The sequence below is a fragment of the Manihot esculenta genome, chromosome 4 (genome assembly GCF_001659605.2).
Source record: "Manihot esculenta cultivar AM560-2 chromosome 4, M.esculenta_v8, whole genome shotgun sequence".
Taxonomy (NCBI): domain Eukaryota; kingdom Viridiplantae; phylum Streptophyta; class Magnoliopsida; order Malpighiales; family Euphorbiaceae; genus Manihot; species Manihot esculenta.
Genome location: NC_035164.2, coordinates 24802602 through 24827372, shown reverse-complemented (window position 1 = coordinate 24827372; position 24771 = coordinate 24802602). Strand labels below are relative to the sequence as shown.

The 24771-nt window shown below is 32.7% G+C and overlaps 1 protein-coding gene across 4 annotated transcripts in view; it reads left to right on the top strand.

The window, feature by feature from the left end:
• Nucleotides 1–288: 288 nt before the first annotated feature.
• The window catches only part of LOC110612507 (myosin-1), a 41137-nt gene continuing 16654 nt past the window's right edge, over nucleotides 289–24771 (top strand). For 2 of the 4 annotated variants that reach the window (XR_006350486.1, XM_021753275.2), the window contains exons 1-16: nucleotides 290–533; nucleotides 1068–1855; nucleotides 2018–2119; nucleotides 2205–2348; nucleotides 2439–2589; nucleotides 2696–2723; nucleotides 6057–6222; nucleotides 6370–6433; nucleotides 6545–6558; nucleotides 6643–6727; nucleotides 8490–8593; nucleotides 8722–8860; nucleotides 14062–14180; nucleotides 22061–22213; nucleotides 22296–22385; nucleotides 22749–22826. Coding sequence is in view for 2 of the 4 variants with exons in the window: in XM_021753275.2 (XP_021608967.1) it covers nucleotides 1475–1855; nucleotides 2018–2119; nucleotides 2205–2348; nucleotides 2439–2589; nucleotides 2696–2723; nucleotides 6057–6222; nucleotides 6370–6433; nucleotides 6545–6558; nucleotides 6643–6727; nucleotides 8490–8593; nucleotides 8722–8860; nucleotides 14062–14180; nucleotides 22061–22213; nucleotides 22296–22385; nucleotides 22749–22826 (1818 nt within the window). In the remaining 2 variants the exon portion in view is untranslated. Of the gene's footprint in view, nucleotides 534–1067; nucleotides 1856–2017; nucleotides 2120–2204; nucleotides 2349–2438; nucleotides 2590–2695; nucleotides 2724–6056; nucleotides 6223–6369; nucleotides 6434–6544; nucleotides 6559–6642; nucleotides 6728–8489; nucleotides 8594–8721; nucleotides 8861–14061; nucleotides 14181–22060; nucleotides 22214–22295; nucleotides 22386–22748; nucleotides 22827–24771 lie in introns of all 4 variants that reach the window. The other 2 variants (XR_006350487.1, XM_021753277.2) reach the window with 2 other exon arrangements.

Sequence of the window (24771 nt, the reverse complement as noted above, 5' to 3'; positions counted from 1 at the left end):
ATTTAATATATTTAAAATATATATAATTTAAAAGTTAATAAAAAAATTATATTTTTTAATAATTATGAAAAAGTAAAATAGATAAAGTTTATTCCACGGCAGGAGTATGTAATACTGATACAATGCAAATGATAAACACTTGCAAAGCACGTGCGAGTTTAACTAGCATTATATTATAGTTAAAAAAGTGAGGGCAAGCAATAAAAAAAAACAGTGAGGGTAAAAACGTCTTTGCACATTCCAAAATCCGGGCATAAATTTGGTTGGTACCGTACCTGAAGGAAAAACAGACACCCATCATGTAAGATCACATTTCCATTCAAATTTAACCAAAAGAAAACATTTCTTTATTTTTTAAAAAAGAAAATATTTTGTGAAGCAAGGAAAAAGCTGCTCCTCCTCCACATGCCTTGAATTTTCTACTCAAATTTTCTTCTCTCTTTATTTTCTCGCTACCCAAACGCTCCCTGTCTTTCACCGCCTTCTACAACGGTGCCCTACACAGTGCGCAGCAGTTAGCTGCTTCTTTTGAGGTTTGTTTTGCTTTCTTGCTTTCTTCAAAAAAGTTTATTTCTAATTTTGGTTTTACATTTTTTTGTCTTGGAAAGAAAAAACATCCATTTTTCTGTTTTTATCTTTAGGCAATTTTTTAATTCTCAGTTGTCAGCAAGAAGCATCATGTAGGGTTTAGATCGATCTGAGGCTAAGTTGTTCACTGAGAATTCGGTTTTCTTTCTAGAATTTGTCAAAGCAAGTGAATGTACTTTTTTTGTTTGGATGTCTAGGACATGATGTGTTTTCGAATGTACAAATCCAAATTCTGTTGTTAGATCGGTTCAGATTTAGCACATTCTGTTGCTTTTAGTGTTGATAATTTGGTTGATTACAAAGGAAAAAGTGGCGGCCAAGACGAGTCTTTTGGTTATTGTGTCTTCTCAATATCTAACATTTTTCTCAGCCTGACTGACTGCATCAGCATACTCAAATTAAGTGTTATAGGCATTTTTTAAGTTAGGAATATCTAAGGTTAAGGTTTTCATGCTGATAGCTTTGCTTTTTGTTAACAGCTGTCGTTAATATTTTTGAATAATTTGAAGCGCAAATGCTGGGTTTTGCTTTCTTAGGATTTTGAAGATCAGAATGGGATCAAGGATTTGGTGAATTGATTCAATTGCTGAACCATTTTAGTTTGGGTATAAGATTGATAAATATCTACTATTGAAGTCGTCTACGGATTTGCGTTACTCGAAAGTTTTTTTGCCAAGTTGTCAATGGTGACTAAATATTAAACAGCACTAGGGTCTGTTTCTACAATTATGGTCCCCTCCATTACGCTAATCAAATAAGTTGCCAAGTGGGGTCTAGCGATAATGCTTGGTAGGGGACTGACTTTGTGAAAACAGAAAACTCAGCTTTTTTGCTTTATCTTTGTATAATAGCGTCTGTGGGAACTCAATCATCAGAATCTGAGAAAATGTCACAGAAGTCCCATTCACTGCCTTCCCTTGAATCGATCAAATCATTGCCTGTTGATTTTAGGTTGACTGGCTCTCTGTCACTTGATCAGTTAGAAAAATCAGATGATGTGAATGCAAAAAATAGTGATGCAATCTGTTCAACTATTCCCGAAAATGATAGTTTAGGTAATGGTGTGGTTGATGGAGTCCCAGATATCAATGGGAATGATGTCAATGAGGATTCACCATACAGTGGGAATATCATCGCAGTTGAAGGTAGGCCCTCTTCAGGTGATGGGGACTTGGATATTGTCACTTCAGTTTCACCTTCACCTTCGATATCCAGATCTCATACTGAACAGAGGTGGGGTGACACTGCCTCCTATGCTGCAAAAAAGGTACTATATATAATCGGAATTGGTTCTTCATTTGACCATGGCTAAACTCTGTGGTTGCCTATCTATAGGCATGTTTTATTTTGGTGAATAATGCGTTTAAGATAAATTATTGACTTCCAATTTGTGATCAGCTTACCTACTTGTTTAAGTTTACTGTTTCAGAAACTTCAATCTTGGTTCCAACTTCCAAATGGCTACTGGCAGCTGGGAAAAATTATATCCACTTCAGGGACTGAATCTGTTATTTCACTGTCTGATGGCAAAGTAAGTGTACTTTTTGAGTACTTTTTAAGACATTTTTACATTGCATTTGGTTATTTAATTAATTTCTTACTTTTTTCAATTATAGGTTTTAAAGGTGAAATTTGAAAGTCTAGTGCCAGCGAATCCTGATATCCTTGATGGTGTAGATGATCTGATGCAACTTAGTTACTTAAATGAGCCGTCAGTGTTGTACAATCTTCAATATAGATACAACCAAGACATGATTTATGTAAGTATTCAGATTACTGTGATGCTCTTCTGAATCGGCTACTAAAATATGAACTTCACATAATGCTGAGTTGTAATTTGTGTACTTTAGACAAAAGCAGGGCCTGTGTTGGTTGCCATCAATCCCTTTAAGGAAGTTCCTTTATATGGCAATGATTATATTGAAGCATATAAGAATAAATCTATTGAGAGCCCACATGTGTACGCCATTACAGACACTGCCATCAGGGAAATGATACGAGGTGCTTTAAGTTTTTCATTACTTAGAGTAGTTTTTGATGTTTTATGACATTTGAAATGTGGAGCATGTATAGGGTTCTTATCTGGGTTCTTGTTTTCTCTCTCCAGATGAAGTAAATCAATCTATCATTATAAGGTTAGTAGAGTCAATACATTCTTATCATTTCTCCTGTGATTTTGTTATCCTTATTATGTTTTTGTTAAATGTATACAAATTTGAGCATCGTTTCTGAATTGGCATAATCACCAAAGAGAAAATCGAACTGCTTCGCATTTTTTCAGTTATACCTACATCTTTTTAATTTGGCAATTTTATTCTGACAAGTTGGGGCATGCAAGATCTAATATCATAGGTGTTAATTTTTTTTCTTGTTAGAGCTTTAATTTATATCAAAAAAGAAAAAAAAAAGGGTTTTTTAAAAATTGCGTAGTCACTATTAAGTTTATGAAAACTTATACTTGATTATAAAAAGTTATAACTTTGAAAATTAAAATCTCTTTCTTTTGTTTTGTAATTTTCTATATTTTTATGATTTACTATCCTTAGTATTCATTATTCACAATATGAAATTTAGTAATAGATGCCATCACAAATATAGTAATTTAACACATCTAATTAAGAAATTTATTTAAGTATAATACTATATCAACCATTTAAATATTTATGATTTCTTAATTATGTTAAGGTGATACAATCTATGGAAGATTATTTACATGTTCATTTGTTTGAAGTATTATTATTATTATTTAATCATTATGTGAAGTAATATTTACTTTGGCAATGAATGTTAATTATTGCATTTTGAGTTAAGAGTTATTGTCACGAAAGAGGGGAAAAGTAAAGATATCTATAGTAAATAACCAAATATGCAATGGGCTAAATTGTCTCACAAGTATCACCAAATTTTTTCCTATTTAGTTAGGGATGTAGAAGATACATTGACAAGGAAAACATGAGAAAATGAATTAAATCATCCACTATAAGTTTATTGGCATCATACACATTATCCAATGCAAAGAAATTAATTGTTAGAGAGAAAGAAAAGGAGAAAACAAATAACATAGGCACAATACACACATAGACATGTATATCATCAATGTAATCAAATTAAAAGGAAAGCTTTCCAATCTCCTAGCTTTGCTATTAAAAATAACAAATTCAGGGTTTATTAAGAGATAACCCTCGACATGAAGTTCTTAAGGAAGAAAGATTCCCATATGGTGTAGAAAAGTTATATGATAGAGCATTGAGGGAAGATCTTCGGAAGGTGCTGGAGAAGAAATGACTCTATCTTGGATATATATAAATATTGCCATTAAGGAGTATTTTTTGGTTGGGGGGGGGGGTAGTCACAAGTGTAAAAATAGTGGGAGGGGATATTGACAAGTTTTTAATAATAGTGGGTTTACATGAGGGATTAGTTTTGAGTTTGTACTTATTTACCTATTTACCTCAGTCATAGATGAGCTAAGTTGTCATACTCAAGATCATACTGTGGTTTATGTTATTTGTACATGATGTTATCTTAGCAGATGAAACTAGTGAAAGAGTTAATCAACAGTTAAGAGTTGGGGAGAATGACTAGAATAATGGTTTTAGTCTATGTAAAAGTAAGATGAAGTATAACAAAATGTGAGTTTATCTCTCGTAGAAGAAATGGAGGGAAGATTCCATTGGGTGGAGTTTTAGTGCCAACATGCAATCAATTCAAGTATTTAGGTTCTCATTTAGAATAATGAAGTAAAAGATGAGGTTGTAAGTCATATGCTCAAAACATAATAGATAAAATGCAAGAGTGTAATTGGTGAATTATGCAATTGTAGGACCTTGACAGAGTAAAAGGTATGGTTGGGCTAGCTATGTTATATTAGAGTGCATGATGAGTATCTAAGGTACATCACACCTACTAGATAAGTATGTTAGAAATGTAGATTTAAGATGGATGTTTAGTAACGTGATAATGAATTAAGATTATGAATGACCATATCTAGAAGAAAGTGCATGTAGCACATTTTGGAGATAAAATGAGAGAATATCAATTAAAATGGTTTGTTTATGTCTAACTTACAGCATTGGATACCTTAGTATGAACATGTGATAAGTTTGTGGTGGAAGAATTGATAAGGGAAAGGAGGATATGTATAATGATGTGGAGGGACTTACAGTTTTCAGATAGTAATGTGGAATTAGCTTCAAATAGTGATGAATGGCTACAGCCTGGTTGGAGGTCAACACTTAGTTGTTTTTTGTTAATCACCATTTGATTGCATTTATTCATCACTTTCTTGTATTGTTGACCATAATTTATTTCTTTTGTCATGAAAACCAGGGTTAAACTGTACCAATTCACTAAACTAGCCCCTCAATTCTATTACGATCAATTATTACAGTTTACTAACTAAACTTTATTTTGTGTTCTAGTAAAGTCATATTAATATAATTCCAGTTGTAAGAGCACTAGAAAACTAAATTCCAGTTGGAAGAGCGTTCAAAAGCTAATGTGACCATTTTTTCATATAATTTTTATGTAAAATTCTTATATTTGGATGCACTAAACTTATTTCCAGCATGTTCTATCTCATATTCAACCAAAATATGAGAAAGGGGACATTTTAGGGTTTGAAAAAGAGGAAGGTTTTGGGAGAAACTTGGGTTCTCTAGCTGCAAGGAGAGGGTGGAAAATTATCTCCAACCCACTATTTTCTTCACCCATTGTTGAAAAGATCGCAAACAAGAGAAGCATTTACTTGAAAATGGTGAGAAGGGAGAGAGACATGAAGAACCAATGCTCCCGGTTCATTCTTTGGTCATTCTTGCCATTGATAGTGCTCAATTTGTTGATAGCTTTTCACTAGATATCTTCCTCTTTGTTAGTAAATGTTTGTGGGTTCTCGAGCCACTAGGAAAGTGGAAAATCATCTCCAACCCACTATTTTCTTCACCTGTGGTTGAAAAGATTGCAGACGAGATACATTTACTTGAAAGTGGTGAGAAGGGAGGGAGACGTGAGGACCCAAAGCTCACAGTTCATTCCTTGGTCATTCTTGCCATTAATAGTGCTCATTTTGTTGATAGCTTTTCACTAGATAGCCTCCTCTTTGTCAATAAATTTTTTTGGCTTTTATTTATTTATTTTTTCCTTTGGAGTTTCAAGCTTTTTTTTCTTTGTCCTTATGCTAATACTTGGTTATGGACTTCTGCTTTATTTAGTTTTTCTTATATGTTTCTGGATTTGCATGTATCAAATTGTCGGTTTTAGATTGAGATTGTTTTCAGTCTATTGTGCCATAATGTGAAAAATAAAAAGCTTATGATGTATATACATGATATATGGCATAATAGCATGTCGGAACTTATAATCACATCTTCTTTTAGGTGTATTCAAAAACTAAAATTTTAGTGAGAATTTCATACAATGCATATTTATCCTATTTAATTGACTTTCACTTATTTCATTCATCCTCACAGTGGTGAAAGTGGGGCAGGGAAAACTGAGACGGCAAAGATAGCAATGCAATACTTGGCTGCCCTTGGTGGTGGTAGTGGGATAGAGTATGAAATATTGAAAACTAATCCTATTTTGGAAGCCTTTGGGAATGCTAAGACGTTGAGGAATGACAACTCAAGTCGCTTCGTAAGCTCTTGTTCTTTGTACAAAATCACTAAGGATCATCTATTTATCACAAGGGTTGAAAATTACGATATCCAGAAATCAGAATTTAGGTTTTGAAACACTGCTATTCTCACTTTGTTTTTGATATATTGTTTAAACATGTCACAGGGAAAACTGATTGAAATCCATTTCAGTGAAACTGGAAAAATATCTGGTGCCAAAATTCAAACTTGTAAGATAACTTGAGTTCCTGAGATGGCATTTTACCTTGTTTCTTATTTCAACTTCTGGAAACTTACTTACCCTTGGTTTGAACTATGTTCTGCTCCTGTTTGGTACACAGTTTTACTTGAAAAGGTAACTGTCCATTCCCATTGCGCTTGATCACATCTTGTCATTTTCTATTTTGAGTTGCCAATTTAGTGTTATTTATGTAAACAGTCTAGAGTGGTCCAATGCATGGAAGGAGAAAGGTCATATCACATATTTTATCAACTTTGTGCCGGGGCTCCACCTATGCTTAGAGGTATCTATTCTATTGCCATATATCTTTACCAAGCTTGTTGAGTTTGCTGCATATGTTGAGACTGGATTTAGTTGATATCCTTCCACAGGCTTTTTGTTATATACAAAGAATCTTTATGTGTATTGGTGTAATGCTAATTCCAATAATAATTATTATAATTATGATAAGTTCCTGGGCTTTCATAAAACTTACAGCTTTAGTTGTTCCTGGCCCTTGTGATGTTACCTTGTGCAAAATTGTGGGATAATTTTAGTGACATGTGACCAGGAAGCAACCATTTCAATGGTGTTAACAAGTATTTTGGAGTAGTTATGAAAGAGAGTTCCACATTGGAGTAGTTAATGGTTCAATTAGAACACCTTTCTTTGTGATAAGTTTGTTATAGGGAAAGTAAAGTATAGTAGACTACTATTTCAGGCTTTGACTTCAGGTGTTTGTTTAGTATTTGTGCTTTTCTGCTATTAATATTTAGGACCAAAACCAATAACATCATTACATTGTGATGATGTGGACTTGACATGAGATAGACCCCTTAATGAAAAAAAAATTTCTTGATGATGTGGCATCTATCTAGAAGTGGGACCCGTAATTTATTAAAAATATTAAATTTAGTAAAATTGAAAAGGAATTTCTATTTTTTTTAACAGAATATGAAAAATGAGTAAAGAGAATAATTGAAAAATGTCAAATTGATGAAACAAATTGAGAATTGTTTTCCATTTTAACTAAAAAATTTGAAGTCTAACTATATTACACTTTTGAACAGAATTTTTAATTGGATACCTTAATCTATATTGGCATAGTTTGATGCCACTAAAATGTGAAAATATTTTATTGGTAATCCATCCATATCGGTGTCACACTCACATCATCACGAGCTAACAACATTAAAAATCATTTTCTTTCTGAAGTGTTAATGCCAAAAAGCACAAGATCTTAATGTGTTACAGAAAACCACACGACTTAAAACAATCATGGTGCAAAACTACAAGGTAGCTTTTGGTACTTTACTATTGTTGAATCCCACATTGGTTGTGGAAATGGGTAATGTGTCCCTTATATGGGTCATAGGCACTCCTCCCCTTTGAGCTAACTTTTGGGGTGAGTTAGGCCTGGTCCAAATTTAACATGGTATTCGAGCCTCCCCATTCGATGTTGGACCTCCTATAAATATGTCACGCACCAGTAAAATTTTGGGCGTGAGGGGGCGTGGTGAATCTCACATCGGTTGTGGAAAGGGGTAATGTGCCTCTTATAGGGGCCATAGGCACTCCTCCCCCTTGAGCTAGCTTTTGGAGTGAATTAGGTATGGCCCAAATTTAACAACTATATTAGCATTCATTTGTTTGGTAAAATGATGAGTAGCTATTAGAAATTCAGTAACTTAGTCACTTTTCAATGAGTGGTAATGTGTATCTACTGTTGGAAGAGGATGCTTATGTATTACATTTTTATTGGAGACAGCAGTGGCCCATGGCTGATGTTGTTGACTTGGATGTGATTATGCATTATCTGAAAGTTTATCTTATGAATGTTTTGGACTTAATTTTATGTCTTCTGTTGGGGCTCTGGAACATAAAACACATTCTTACTGTGTAAAATTGTAAATGTTGTTGCAGATAAATCTTCCATACATAATAGATGTATAAGTGTCATATCAGTCTTATTGATTTATTTTTTTCTAAACTAGTTTTTGTGGAAATTACTGTTTACATATATCACTTTTCTTGTCAATACCTGCTTGTTCTTTTATGAAACACAGAAAAGATAAACTTGAAGAGTGCAAGTGAGTATAAATATTTGGGGCAGAGTAATTGCTACTCAATTAATGGGGTTGATGATGCTGAACGCTTTCGTGTTGTCACGGTACAATATTCTCTTCTCAGTTTCATGCTTCTATCATTAATTTGTTTTTCATTACTTCTATATTGAGAAATGAGAATCGGAGTTTTGTTATGCATGGCAACTTCATTTTGCCTGTTACCAATTTTTAGGAAGCTTTGGATATTGTTCATGTCAGCAAGGAAGACCAAGACAGTGTATTTGCAATGCTTGCAGCTGTATTATGGTTGGGAAACATCTCATTCATCGTTGTTGATAATGAAAATCATGTTGAACCTTTGACTGATGAAGGTAAGAGTTTTCCAGAAGGTATATGTGAATTATGATGTAAATGTTGGAGATTTTCATGTTCTGAGATTTTTTTTCTTTCTTGCTACCTTATATTATTGTGCCAATGTCACATATTTTGCAAAATTAATTTTTTTATTAAAAAAGTACAGTATAAGGAGATAGCTGCAAATTTTGTTGACCAAGCCTAGAGTTAGCAGATATTAGTGAAATAGCCCATAACAATACCTCCAAAAGAAATGTTGAAACCAACAGCAAAAGGAGAAAAATGAAAAATAGTGATGTTTGGAACTAATGCCTTGTTGTTTACTGCCTTCTCACATTAGCACTGTTTTTTTCTACCCTATCCTTCACAACCTTGACCATGCATTCTTTTTAATATGACAATTTTAAATGATCAAGATCTAAATTAACTGTAATAAAATCATATACTATGGTTCGTATATAAGTTTATCAAGGTTGAATTCAATATTTAAAAAACTGAACTACTTGTATTTTATTAAAGCTAATTTTTTTAGTAATAGTTCCATAGTAATTAATAATTTTATTTAAACAATTCTCTTTTTATAAAAGTAACTTGAATTCTTGGTTTTAAATAACGGTGATTAAAAATTGTATAGGTAACGGCCGTTACGTCACGATCGTTATTGGCTGCGATTTAACGGCCGTTACCCTCATTTCTTTAGAAATTCTGCAAGAGATCACTTGTAGTGTAGTGTATGAATTATTGAAGGTAGAAGAGACTTTTTTCTTTACATTTGAAGCCTTCCACTTTCCTCCAGAGTGAATACATAAATAAAAATAATTAGAAGTTAGAATGTTAAATAACTTATATTAGAAATTCAGAACATACGTTTTTATTATTTTTTCCTCAAGTTTTTAGATATTTTTAAATTATTTTTTAGTGAATGCATAATTAAAAATAATTAGAACTTAGAATAGTAGATTAGAAATGTAGAATTTTATAAGTTCAGAATTATAACCTAATATCATTAATACTAATTATTAAATGAGTTTTATGCTCTTACAAGTTATAATAAATGATAACTAAGTATTAAGTATAAAATATAAATATAAAATTTACAAATTTAAAAATTTATGAAAAATAGGTAGTAAGGATAAAGAAGAACATGACTTTAAATTAAAATGTAGTTTTTTCAGATGTTTTAAATTATTTTGCATAATGTAAATATTAAACGCTCATTCTAGTAGTAATTGTGGTTAGTTATTATGTATGATGTTTAAATTTTATAAATTTTGTGTTTATTAGATATATTTGTACTTATTATTAAGTTGTATAACTTACTTTTGATTATATCTTTAAATATTTGCTAATTTTATGAACTTTGCAAATTTTTCAAAAAAATTTGCGTAGCTACAGGCCGTTACCGATACGTTATTATGACCGTTACAGGCCTGTTTCTGTTACCCGTGGCCGCGATCGCGACTTGAAACCATGCTTGAATTAGAAATAGATAAATGCTAAATATAGATGTAAGACCAAGAAAGTTCAACATGATTGAATTAATGATCTATTCACACAATAATATGAAACTTACAATAATTATATCATTGCATTTATTTCCTCTTATTGAATAGATTGTTGGATTTTTGAAAAGTTGAGTTTAACCTTTTTATTTTTAAAATTTAATATTTCTAAATTTAGAGTGCATTTGGTAACACTGCAGGTTTCTATTTTTATTTTTTTTTAACGAAAAACAGTTTTTTGATTTTTGTTATTTACTTCATAAAAACGGTTTTTTAAAAATTGTATGTATCAAAATAAATTTTTAAATTTTTATATAAAAAGACTTTTCGAAATATGATATTTAATAATAAAATAAGGATACAAATAATTTTATAAATGATTTCACATATAAATGAATAATAAATTACTTCTATATGATATTATAATGAGAAAAAAGTACCATATGATTTCTGTAGTATAGGAAAATTTATTAGTTAGTCCCTTTATTTTAAACAATGCATTAAAAAATTCCTGGGGTTTTAAAAAGTCTACTAGTTAGTCCGATAATTTTAGCAAAAATAAAAAATTACTATTTAGTTCCTATGGTAGAAGAAAAATCACTAACATTGATTTTGAAAAATACATTAAAACGTTCTTGAAGTTTTAAAAAATCTACTAAATTAATCCCTACATAAATTTTAGCTGTTAAGTGTTATAAAAAAATTTAAAATGCCCTCAATACAAATGAATTAATTAGTAGACATTTTTACAAAATTAAAGAACCAATTAATGAATTTTCTCACAGCACAAGGATTAAATTAAATAGTAAAACATTTAATGGCTAAAGCTAATGGAAGGACTAATTAATATATTTTTTAATATTAAGAATATTTTATTTTTTCAAAACTGAAAGATCAATTAATGAGTTTTCCCATATTACAGGAATTAAATAGTAAATTTTTCTTGCTAAAAAGTTTAAAATTTTTTCAATGTGGAGGGACTAATTACTAGATATTTTTACTAAACTATGGGACCAATTAATGAGTTTTTTATACCACAAGGACTAAATTAGTAAGATATTTAACAACTAAAACTAATGGAAGGACTAATTAGTAAATTGTTTAAAACCTCAAGGACGTTTTAATATATTTTTCAAGTCGAGGAATTAATTAATAAATTTCCCTATACCACAAGGACTTAATAGTAAATTTTTCTTGTAGTAAAATAAAAGTATATATTATAAATTAATTGAATGAATATGTAATTGAAAAAAAAAAAGAAATGAATATTGATAAAGATAAAATCTCAAAATTGCTAATGGTAATCTAATAAAAGTTGCAAAGAAAAATAATGGTTTGATAGGATTTGTAACAAGAAAACTAATATTTGTAGTTTTCAGTTTTTTGATTTTAAAACCTCTTTCTTATTAGTAGTAGAAATAAAAACACCAACACCTATAACTGAACAAAGTTACATGTTTTTTTGTCAAATAAAAAACGAAAAATAGAAAACCACAAGGAAAATGAATGCACACTTAATTGTTACATTTGGTTTTGTAGTCTAACAAGGAAAAAACGCTTTCTTGCATATATTGGCTCTTTTTATGCATCCCTACCTCTTGCCAGAGAGAGAGGGAGAGAGTAACTTTTCAGGGACTGATGAAAGAGAGTGTAATATACAATGATTCAAGTGATTGGGAATTTATGAAAAACATTGTTTAGCAGCAATCATAGCCATTTTGTTTATGGAAATACCAACTTTGAATATTAAGCTAAAATTGCTTTCATGTATATTCATCAAGATGTTATTGATAAGGCAAGGCAATTGATATTAAGGTTTGTTTGGATTGATAGGTCTAATAATTAGATGTTGGCAACTAATGGTTAACTGCAGGAGACTCAAAGCACCAATAGATAGGAGTCTTGGCTTCTAGAGTTTCAATTAAAATTTTTAAATGTTACTTCCATTGCCATGATCATCAAACAACCCAAACTGGTTAGAAGCCCAAAACTGACGGTTGCTTTCTAGTACTAATTCAGATACGCTTTAGCTACAACGTGTTTTACAATTTCTTTAAAATTTTGTTATAGTTTAATGTTATTCTAAGATGTGGCTATTGCATGGCATAAATGTGCTGCACAACTATCTTACATGGGTGTCTCATTGATGTTATTTGGAAAAAATTATTACCTTATGTCATGTATGTCCACATTAATTGAGTAAAATTATAGCAAATTGATTAACTAGGTGACAAAGTGATGCAAAGAAAAAAAATGATAACCATTTATGTGAATATGATGTTTATGTCTACCTTGGACAACTAGTTAATGGTAAATGATTTCCTAATCAAAGGAAAAATGTTTTTGACTCTGTCAAACTCATCAAAAGGGAAAAAAATTATAAAGGAAACACATACACACATGTCACGCTTTATTTTATTGACCAACACTGATAATGTCCACCTTTGATAACCATGATCTTCCATTTTTTTATAGCTTTATTAGAGATTATAACTGCTATTTACCTTTTTTATGTATTTTCTCTCATATAGTCATGTTCAACTGTTACTAAAAACTATGAAGCTTTTATAGGTTCGACCATTTTCATATTTGCATGTTTTTTAGCAAAAGGAAAATCTGCTTTTTTCTCCCCAACTATTGCAGATGCCATATGTTAATTTCCATCTTATTTTGTTGTGTTACAACCAAACAAAAATAATTATCTTACGAAATGTTTTTGTTACAAAATACTTTCCAAGTGCCGGTTATTTTTGACATCAACGGTGCCCAAGTCATATGGTAGTCAAGGTCTTTTAAGCAAGGGGAGTAGGATTGGATGATTCAGTTACCTTTCTCAATACATAGTACACAATATGATTGAGAGTTGGATTAAAACACTTGAGTCATTGATGCTATGATAGAAATTAGTAATGAAGAATCAGCTTGTAGAAAGGTTACTAGTTGATCTCTCAGTTTTAAAAAATACATTAAAACGTTTATGAGATTTTAAAAAGTCTAATAATTAGTTCTTCCGTTAATTTTAGCTATCAAGTGTTGAAGAAAAGTCTAAAATGCCTTCTATATGGAAGGACTAATTAATAAACATTTTTATAAAACTGAGGGACCTATTAATGAATTTTCTCACATCATAGGGACTAAATTATAAAATACTTGAAAACTAAACTAACGGAAGAACTAATTAGTAGATTTTTTAATACCTCAAAGACATTTTAATGTATTTTTCAAAATCAATGAACCAACTAATGAGTTTGTTTGTACCATAGGGACTAAATAGTAAATTTTCCTATCTCTAACTAAAATCTTCAACATCCTTAGTAGATATTGGTTGTGCATTTTATTATTTATGATGGAAAAAAAATGAAAAGTAATAATGTGGACATGTCAAATTTAATTCAATTCTATATTGTTTTCGTTATAGAGCTAGCATCAAATACTCAATCCTAATGATTTTCAATAGATAGACTGCAGTAATTTCAATTCATAAAACTGTTGCTCCATCTGTGTTTTGCAAGTTTTATTCTCGCTCTTCGCAATGACTAAAAGAAATAATTATATATTGCTTTATAATCTTATCAAACTGTTCCTCTTCCTTTGTTGGAGGCTAGACTTTTCTTTTTTCCTTCTTATTCTATTGGGAAGAGGAGGGGTGGGGGATGGGGGATGCGTGTTTGGTGTATAACCAATGACTATTGAAATCTGCATATTTCATGTTTCAGGTTTAACCACTGTTGCCAAATTGATTGGATGTGATGTTGGGGAGCTTAAGTTAGCTTTATCAACTCGCAAAATGAGAGTTGGCAATGATAATATCATCCAAAAGCTAACTTTATCACAGGTGAGTATCTGGGAACACATCATCTTTTCTTTCTCTATGAAGTCCAACCCTAAATTTATATGGGATTGTGATCTGATTGTTTTTAGATGCAACTTGAGGGAGCATGAAGTTAAACATTGGCTGTTACTCTTTCACAACATTGTTACATAATAAAACTTTGGCCTTTTATAACTAGTATCCTTGTTAGTTAATTGAAGTTTTGAAAATGTCTGCGTGATAGCCATTATGAAAGTTCAACAGTTGTTACCAACAACTGTGGTTGTTACTTACTGATTAATTAGAAAATGATAGCAACTGTTTTAACATAATTTTTTTTCTTCTATCCTATATTTTATGCTAAAAAATCAATCTTTACTATATCTAAAATTTCAACTTAATAGTGGTAAAAGAAAACTTAATTAGCTTACTCAATGTGGTCATTTTTTTTTTGTTTGGTGCTTGTGCGTGTTTTCAATGCTGAGTCAAAGTTAAAAGCTACTGTTTGGTTAGCGTATGTGCATGTGTTGCAAATTGTCGTTGGAGTCTATGGTGCTATGTTGTTCACATCGTGAATTTGATTAATAATGAAAACGAAATAGGCAAAGGGCCACTTTGGACCCTTGTAAAAAGCCCAAAAGTTCATATGTGAGCCCGGTCAGTTATTTTGGGCCAAATAGCCCCCAGTTTATTTTTAGAAACATCAGAAAGGTCATAATCATAGTAAAATTGAATAAATAAGCCCAATATCACCCTTGGTTTAAAATGAAGGCCTTTATTTGTAGGTTTTTGACCCTCCCGTTACTGTTACACCCATTATTTAGAGGGCAAGAAAAATTTGTTCCTGTAACTGATGTTATTTACTGTTAACGGTAACGGTCCATTACCTAGTTTTTTTAAAAGCCATATGGGGTTAACAACTCAATTTTTTTTCTTAGATTAGAAAGTTTTATAATGTTATATCTCACTTTTCTCAAATTTCTTTCAAAATTTAACTATTTTCTACAAATGTCTCATTTCTTTTCTCTTAAACTAAGATCATCAACTATCTTTTTAATTCTATATATTTATATCTTATAAAATTTGAGTTATTTATCTTTGTTTTACATATTTATTAAATAAAATAATGTTGGTTGCTAAGTTCTTTTTGTCAAATTTATAGTATGAACAATTAGTTTTTACCATCCATGTTATCTTGTTATTTTAGCTATAAATTAATTATTGTTAAAGTTATCTAATGATGATGGCGTTGAGTTCTCTGGTTAAGGATCTTGTCACGGGTCTACGATGAACTGTCGAATCTTCAGCTGCAGCAGCCTTTCCCTTATTTCTGTTTCTTCCTCACTTTGCTGAACCTATGACTGCTGTGATGGAGCTTGTTGGAGGGAACCTGTTACCTCAAGACTCGTTAAAGAGAAAGCCTCTAATCTCTATTTGTATCTCAGAATATACTTGCTTTATTCATAAAATTCATCTCTATAAATAGAGATTACAAATAGAGTCTTACTGCAAATAATCCTAAGTAAATCAGAAATCTCTATAAATGGAGATTACAAATAGAGTCTTACTGCAAATAATCCTAAGTAAATCAGAAGTCCTACTTAAAATAAAATAGCAAAATTTCTATCAGCTTAAAATAGCACTATGACAGCATATTCTTAGTCTAATAAAACTCATCCTTATCTGAAACTAGTCTTTTTTAGAAAGGACGATTAAGTGTTTGAGCCCCGATTTACTTGCTGCTGTCGATGACAAGTCTTGCCGATAAAAGCATCTATAACATCACTCCCTCCCGATCACTCCCTCCCTCGGAAAAAGCTTGTCCGCAAGCTGATAGTCACGATAAACCTATTGAAAGTCATCTAAAGTCTCCCACATGGCATCAGAAGCTGCTAAACCAATCCATTGAACCAAGACTTCTCATATCCCTTGGTTGAGACGTGCCCAGATAATGTGCGCTGGTACGGGACGTGCGCGACCATCTGTCACAGGTGGTAGTGTGGGCATTGTCGTTGGGGAATGCCTTTGAAAGGCTTTAGCAAAGAAACATGAAAGACATTATGGATCTTGCTAGAGGAAGGCAAAGCCAATTGATAGGCCACATTTTCTATTTTTTGCAGCACTTGAAATGGGCCATAAAACTTCGGCAGCAACTTGTTTCCTTATTGTTTTGTAATAGTGAAACGTCGACGGGGATGCAAACGAAGCCAAACCCAATCATCCTTCTTAAAAGAAATACCTATGTGCCCTTTATCATAGTATTGCTTCATGCGTGCTTGAGCTTAGTGTAGGTGAAATTTGACTTCTTCTAGAACTTGATCCCTTTCCTTTAATGCCGCATCGACAGCCTCCACACCAGCAGAATCTGGGTCATAGGACAATAATTGAGGTGGTTCTTTGCTGTGTGGAAGGAAGTATTATAACAAAATTCCGCCCATGCTACCCAATCCACCCAACTTTTGGGTTTGTCACTTACAAAGTATTTTAGGTACATTTCAAGGGTACAATTCACAACTTTGGTTTGTCCATCCAATTGAGGGTGGTAAGCCGAAGAAAAGGCCAATTTGGTTCCCACCAAATAAAATAACTCCTTTCAAAAATTATTGGTGAAGATAACGTCCTGATTGCTAACAATTGATTCGGCACACCATTTAGTTTAATAATATATTGCTGTATAAGGGTGTGTAAGTGGTAGGAAATATGCATATTTAGAAAATATATCGGACCATATCTGAGATGGAAGTGCAAGGGGCTGAAGTAACCTATAGGATGCAAGTTTGATATTTTATTCTTTTGACAAATAGAATAAGAAGCAACAAATTCCCTAATTGTTGACTTCATATTTGTCTAGAAGAAATCACTGTGAATGCGATGAAGCGTTTTCTGAACACTTTCGTGGGTGCCATTGTAGACAACACTTATTATTGTAGGGATCAATGATGAATCCAGAAGAAGGTAGATCCTATTATGATAGAGAAGCAACCCATCGCGTATTGTCCACGCGGCATCCATTTGCCCATCTAAAATTTGTTGTTGCAATTGAGATAACTTTGTGGAATTTACAACCTCCTGTCGAATGGCATCGAATATCATAACGGTGGGAGAAGAAACTGCCATCAATTGTCCTTGCTCTTCATGTCGGCGTGAAAGTGCATTTGCCACTACATTATGATTGCCCATCTTGTATTCTACACGGAAAGTAAAACCCATCAATTTGCTAAGTCAGTGTAATGATCCGTTTGGATGACAAAAGACCTTCTCCAAAGATAAGGCTGCCAATGTTGAATGGCCTTAGCCAGTCCGATCAATTCACGTTCATAGGCAGCTAATTTATGGTGTCGAATGGCCAATTTTCTACTGAAAAAGGCAATAGGATACTGCTGTTGGTGCAAAACAGCGCCAATTCCAGTTTCGGATGCGTCACATTCCACTTCAAATTTCTTTGCATAGTTTGGCAAGCAAAGGACTGGGGCTTGAATCAGGGCCTGTTTCAATTTTACAAAAGAAGCTACTGCCTCATTATTCCAGTTGAAGCTATTTGTCTTGAGAAGTTGTATGAGCGGTGCGGCGATGGTATCATAATCTCGAATGAATTTTCTATAATAGATAGTCCACCTGAGGAACCTGCGTAGAGCCGTGATAGAATATGGGAGATGCCATTCTATTATGGCTTGAATTTTTGTGGCATCCGCTGGATACACCCGATGTAGCATTAATGATGTGGCCCAAATAGAAAATTTGTTGTTCTCTGGATGAGCACTTTGATTGTTTTAAGGATAGGCAGTGGGAATGAAGTACCTGAAATACTAACTGTATGTGATGCAAATGTTCCATGTTTTGCTGTAAATCAAAATATCATCAAAGAAAACCAGAACAAAATTTTGAAGATAAAGTTGAAATACCTCATTCATTAATGCTTGAAATATTGAGGGAGCATTGGTGAGGCCAAAGGGCATGACTAGAAACTCAAAGTGCCCATAATGAGTTTGAAATGTTGTTTTCTCTACGTCTTCTTTTTTTTCATCCGGATTTGATGATAGCCGGATCGTGAGTCCAGCTTAGTAAAATATTGGGTTTCGTGGAGTTCATCAAGTAATTTATCCACAATTGGAATCAGAAATTTATCCTTTACTATTTTAGCATTTAGCTCACCGTAGTCTAGACAAAATCGACATGACCCATCTTATTTTTTAACCAACAATACTGGTGAAGAAAAAGGAGAGTGGCTTAGACGGATAATTACTTGGCATAGCATCTCATCAGATTGTTTCTCAATTTCATTTTTTTGAAGACAAGGATAGTGGTATAGTCGTACCACTACTGGCGAAGAACTCGGAAGTAAACAGATCTGATGGTCACATTTCCTGATAGGCAGCAATCTCGTGGGTTCTTGGAAGAGGACTGAGAATCCTCTAGTAATGCCTCCAAGGATTGTTGGTTAGTGGCGGATCTGATCGAGTGAACCTGTGGTAGAGGATCAAAGTGGAGTCCCTCCAAGGGGATGCATTGGTTTCCAAACTGAAAACTCATGGTTAGGGTATTAAAATCTCACTCTATCTTGCCTATTGTGAGCAGCCATTGAACACCCAAAACAATATCAAACCCATTTAGGGATTTAGGGGTATAATGTAAAAGTCGATTGGAAAAAACACACATTCGATGGATAGTTTTTCCTTGTTCCTCCCCATGCTAGGAATTTTCTGGCCATTATGCTGATCAATTGCTATTTTCAAGCGATGGGCTGCTACTCGGCTAAGAAAATTATGTGTGCTGCCCGAGTCTACCAACACCTTCATTGGACAGTCTTGTATTTCAGTTATCAGTGCATGGTTCTAGATTTATGTATGTTTATGGGATTCTGCAGGCCTATGATTGTGTGCAATGAAATTATCTAGAACCATTCCACTTCTAGATAATTTTTTTATAAATGGGGTTGCACTGCTATTACTTCCGAGAAATAGCCGTGGAGCCCACTGCCATTAGAATAAAATAGTTCTAAGTAAATCAGAAGTCCTACTTAAAATAAAATAGCAAAATCCCTATCAGAATAAAATAACATTATGACAGCATATTTTTAGTCTAATAAAACTCATCCTTATCTGAAATTAGTTTTTTCTAGAAAGGAGGATTAAGTGTTTAAGCCAAGTAGATGGATTGAATATATTTATTTGATGTATTAATGCTTATTATTTGATTGGATTTTTTAGTTATGCTCATAACTTCAAATATCTTTTAATTTCATGAGCTGCATAAATTTTTTCATAACTTTAAATACTCCCTCTGTCTCATAATTTTTGTCCACCTTTCTTTTTTGGTTATCCTAAAATTATTATTCTCTTTCTTTCTTTACACTATAGCAACATATAAATTGATTATTATAATCCTATTTAATTTTATCTTATTTCTAAAAAATCTCTCAAAATATCTCTTAGTATTTAATAAAATTTAATGTCTTTAAAATGGGTATAATTGGAAAGTTAATAAAATTTTTTTTTTCTAAACATGTGAGAAAAAGCAAAATGGACAAAAAGTATGGGATGGAGGGAGTATCTTTTAATTTCATGAGCTAAGCAAATTTTTTAGTATTTTTTAATTTCATGAGCTACGCAAATTTTTTACGTGTGATCGCAACTGCAAATGCGATTTAAATCCATGATATCACCTCACTTGCCTGTGAGGTTGGATGGATGTTAACTTGGTCTGTTTATCCTTTGTTTCTTTCCCTCTCATTGTCATCGTGAATTTGAGTGAACATCAATGAGCATCACGCTTAATCATCATCCAAAGTCCCTCTTAACATCTTCAAATGGCTTCATCATCATCTTCCAGCCATTCATATGGAACAAGTAGATTGCATAATTGGAGGAGAAACATGGGTAGGAGAATGTGCACCCAAAGACATGGAGAGATCCATCATTTGAGACATCCAAAGGTAGGCGATCTATAAGAGGTGCACCCAGGAGCCCAACCATATACCCCTTGCTTTTTCCTTTTGTTTTTCCTTGTTAGCATGCAAACAGTAACCATTAGAAGAAGAAGAAGATATAGAAGACAGAAAACAGTGGCTTGAGGCACTATCCAGTTCATTTTTAGGCCATTTCTTCAACCTAAGTCGCAGCAAAGAAGAAGAAGAAGAAGAACCCTGTATATGTGGCTGCCTTTGCTCTGGATTACGTGGTTATCTTCTCCTTTCTCTCTTTCTTTGTTTCTTTATTTTCTGGCTGAGGAAAGTGATATGGGGAATTTTTTTTTACTATTAAAGGATTTCAGAGTAACGTCACTGTAACAGAGCTTGACGGTGGGCTTTTTTTATTTTTTTATTTTTAAATAAACAAGGGCCTATTTAGCCCAAAATAATTGGCCTTGCCTTAAATAATCTTTGGAGCTTTATACAGTGGGCTAAAGTGTCCTTTGCCAATAAGATATGATGTGAACAGTTTTTTAATCGAGTATTTGTGTTAACACGAATACAGAAAAACATATTTTTAACTAAACTATTTACAAATATGTCTTTAATATAATTTTCTAATTCTCTAAAAAGTTTATGTAATAGTCTCTGTATCACATTCTCAATGGCTTTGATTATACGCCACCTTATCATGACCGTGATTGTACAGTGTTTGCAACTTGTATATGTTTGGTGAAGGAGTAGTGAGGCTATACATCATGAATATCTTGGAATTTAAATTTTGATTAGACATTGTGGTACTTTTTTTTTCACTGTCTTTTCCATATGGGTTTCTTCTAATTGGACTTCCAGAAATTAAGAGTCTACTAGGTATTGTTGTTGGAGCTACTGTTGAGAAATACAATTTCTTAAATACATTAGTTAAAAATATTAAAAATTGATTTAAAATTATATTTGACATATTTTAGTCATAAGAACACTAAATAACAAAACAACTTATTCCAAATTGTCTTTTTTTCAATAGTATCTAAATGATTTTTTTTCCCCTTTTCTGGAAAGCATTTCTCTGGCCCTCAATCACAATGATGAGCAGGCTTTAAACCAACTCTCTTGTGCTGTGTATATACGACTGGGATACTCTAGCAAGTAGCAACCTAGTTAAATAAGTGAAATTTGATTGTATGTGGCATGTAACTCATATATATGTGGCAGTGCAACCAAATCTGTGGTTGGATAATGCTTGTAAAACATATGCGCTGTGGTGTGGGGCCATAAGCCTTGAATTGTTTGCCAAGGTCTTTCATGATCTTGCTCTTTACTGTTTCTAGGATGTAATAATTCAATTGAGATCCTTATATTTTAAGGATTGTGCACTCTAAGACCATGTTTTTCTCATTCCCACCCTTTCTTCTCTTTATGCTTTCATGCAAGTATCAACATGCGTGAATCTTGTATGTGTTGTTTGAAGTAAATTATTATGATTTTCTTTATCAACACTTCAACACTAAAAAAATTCTAGCAACTTAACGTGGATTGCTTTAGTTCCTAAACGTGCTGACGTACGTTTGGTCAATACACTTATGCTGGCTTTATCATTCTATGTTTTCTGCAATTTTGTTGCATTCAGGTTAAGTGGTAATTATAGTTGTATCTTTAAAACAATGTTCTTTCCCAATGACTTTGTTTTCTTTTTTCATATATTTGGCGATCTCGAAACTTGGAATATTCTTTTTTTCAATGTAGGTTTGTATATTTGACGTATGATTATCCTCTTATGTTAAGGTTGGCAACCTCTCAGTTCATGTTAATTATATTATTATTCTCTTTGCTTGTCTGAAAGGAAGAAAGACTGTGATAGACCATCCTTGACATTATATTACCATAGCATGTACGGTTTTTAAATTTGATATCAAATACATGGGGAAGTTTCCACTTGATGTCAAATATACGAGCAAATTTTTTACCATGATGCACATGTTTGTTTTGTATTTTACAGGCAATTGACACAAGAGATGCATTGGCAAAGTCAATCTATGCTTGTTTATTTGAGTGGTTGGTTGAACAGATTAACAAATCTCTTGCGGTTGGCAAAAGGCGAACAGGAAGATCTATCAGCATTCTTGATATTTATGGATTTGAATCATTTGAAGTATGTTCCAACTATAATTTTCATATGATGCTCTCTCCCTTAATCTCTTATTGCTTTGCTTAATAATTTTTGTGCTTTGCAGAGGAACAGTTTTGAGCAATTTTGTATAAACTATGCAAATGAGAGGTTGCAGCAACACTTTAACCGTCATTTATTCAAGTTAGAGCAGGAGGTAACTATCAAATCTTTGAAATTCAAGAGATAAACTTCTAAGGGGATGGTTTCTAGTAAGCTTCTCACACTAGAACACTACCATGAACAATTTAAGAATTCCAAGCTGATTCCTGGGTAGAAAATTTTCTTCTAATTCTCACTAATTGGTCCATGAAGCCTTCTAAATAAGCTTCTTAAAAGAAAAATTCTCCTAAAGAATCTCAATTTATTAGTTCAGGTATTTCCACATTTTGTAAACTTTTCTCTAAATATTCTTAATCTGTTCTCTTAATATTACTCACCTATTCTACATGGATGAAACAACAGACATAATAGAACATTTCTATTGTTTATGCTTATTGGTTGTTCCTGCCTTTACTAGGAATATATTCAGGATGGAATTGACTGGGCAAAAGTTGATTTTGAAGACAATCAAGATTGTCTCAATCTCTTTGAAAAGGTATAGTGCTGCTGCTGGAAATTCTCATGTATGCTTTATTTATGCACTTTTTTTTTTGTGTTTAAGAAGTAGACGCATACTTCTATTATAAAATGACATCTGGTACGTCCTGTAAAAATCCGTGTTGCTGAGATTTTAAAATTGAAGAATTTTGGGAAAATTTAGAGAATTCTTGTATTTCACTCTTAATCTTTACAATTGGTTTATATGACTATTTATACACAAAGAATTATATCTAAACAGGAAGTAAATAATCAAATAATAATTATAAAGAAAATTAAGGATCCTAATCAAATCAAATCATATCCCTAGAATCAATTAGGATCAGCAAATAAGTCAACACTCCCCCTCAAGTTGGTGCATAGATGTTGCACATGCCCAACTTGCAAGTCAGATTATGGTAGATCTTGTTATTGAGCCCTTTACTAAACACATCCGCAAGTTGCCCAGTAGAAGTCACATGAACTAGGCTCAAGACACCATCTGTTAATTTTTCTTTAATGAAATGCCGATCAATTTCAATGTGTTTCGTCAAGTCATGTTGGACTGAATTTTATGTTATACTTATAGCAGCTTTATTGTTACAATACAAAGTTATTGACTCGCGGTTGTCGAAGCCGGTCAAAAATAACCTTTCTGGTTATCAACAATTTTACAACTGTAGATAGTGGTGAAAGGATCGAATGCACAGAGAATTGAGAACTTACCTATTTTTCTTATCAAGACCAAGAGAATTAACTGAAATGAAAATAAACTGAAAGAGAAATAAACTGAAACGAGATAAACGGAAAGCAAAATAAACTGAAAGCGAAATAAACTGAAAGCAAAATAAACTGAAAGCGAAATAAACTGAAAGCAAAATAAACTGAAAGCAAAACAAACTGAAACGAGATAAAACTGAAAGCAAAATAAACTGAAAGCAAAACAAACTGAAACGAGATAAAACTGAAAACGAGATAAACTGAAAGCGGAATAAAAATAAATTGCAGTAAAAGTAAAATGGGGGGTTTGAGATTGATTTGATTCACAAACTACTGAAAGCAATTAAAATAAGCGAATAATAAAATAAAAGAGAAATAAATAATAAGAAAGCTCTAGTTGAAGAATTGAATCCACTTCAGTTGTTGGGATTGATCATTGACACTTAGTTTCTTTTGATTGATTCAATAGATTAGTTATGGAGATGGAAGAAGACGCTTCTCACCACCATGTCTCTCCTTATGATTAAACCAATTAGGGAACGTCCTCTAATTAATTACTAATTAACAAATTGCCAAGGAACGTCATTGGGCCTTAGGCATCAAACAATTGTTAATTGCATGAAGAAAGAGAGAGATCCAATCCTAACTACTCAAACGCATGAGATGTTGCTAGATCATACAATTTCCTTGGTTTTTACACCAAGTGTTCTTATGTTTGAATAATTCCAGCAATTACGGACTAAAAATTATCCAAACTAACATATTATTACCTTGCAATCAAGAATCAATTGGCCATATTGATCAAAACAACAAAGCAACAATGGAATTAAGCATGAGATTGTATGAATATTGAATAACAAAAGATAAACAATGTTTGATCAAGTCTTCCAATCCATAAAACAACTAAAGCATCACCTAATCTTCAACTAGAATAAAAGATTTCAGCCTCTCATGGCTGAAACAAAAATCAAAAATAAAAGAAAAGAAGAAAGGTAGAAGAAGAGATGTGAATCCCGTAGGTGCCTCCAAGGGGGGCTTGAAAGGGCATGGGGAGGCTCCTTATGTGTCTTTTTATACTTGAAAAGTGTTGCCCTAGATGATACTTGCTTCCTAATTAGTGAAGAGGCTGCCCAAGGTGTCAAGAGGCTGCCCAAAAGACTTCAAGAGGCTGCCCAAAATGCCCTTGGTCCAAGATGTGCCATCCATGCACATGTGAGAAGGGAAAAACGTGGGGCATGTGTTCA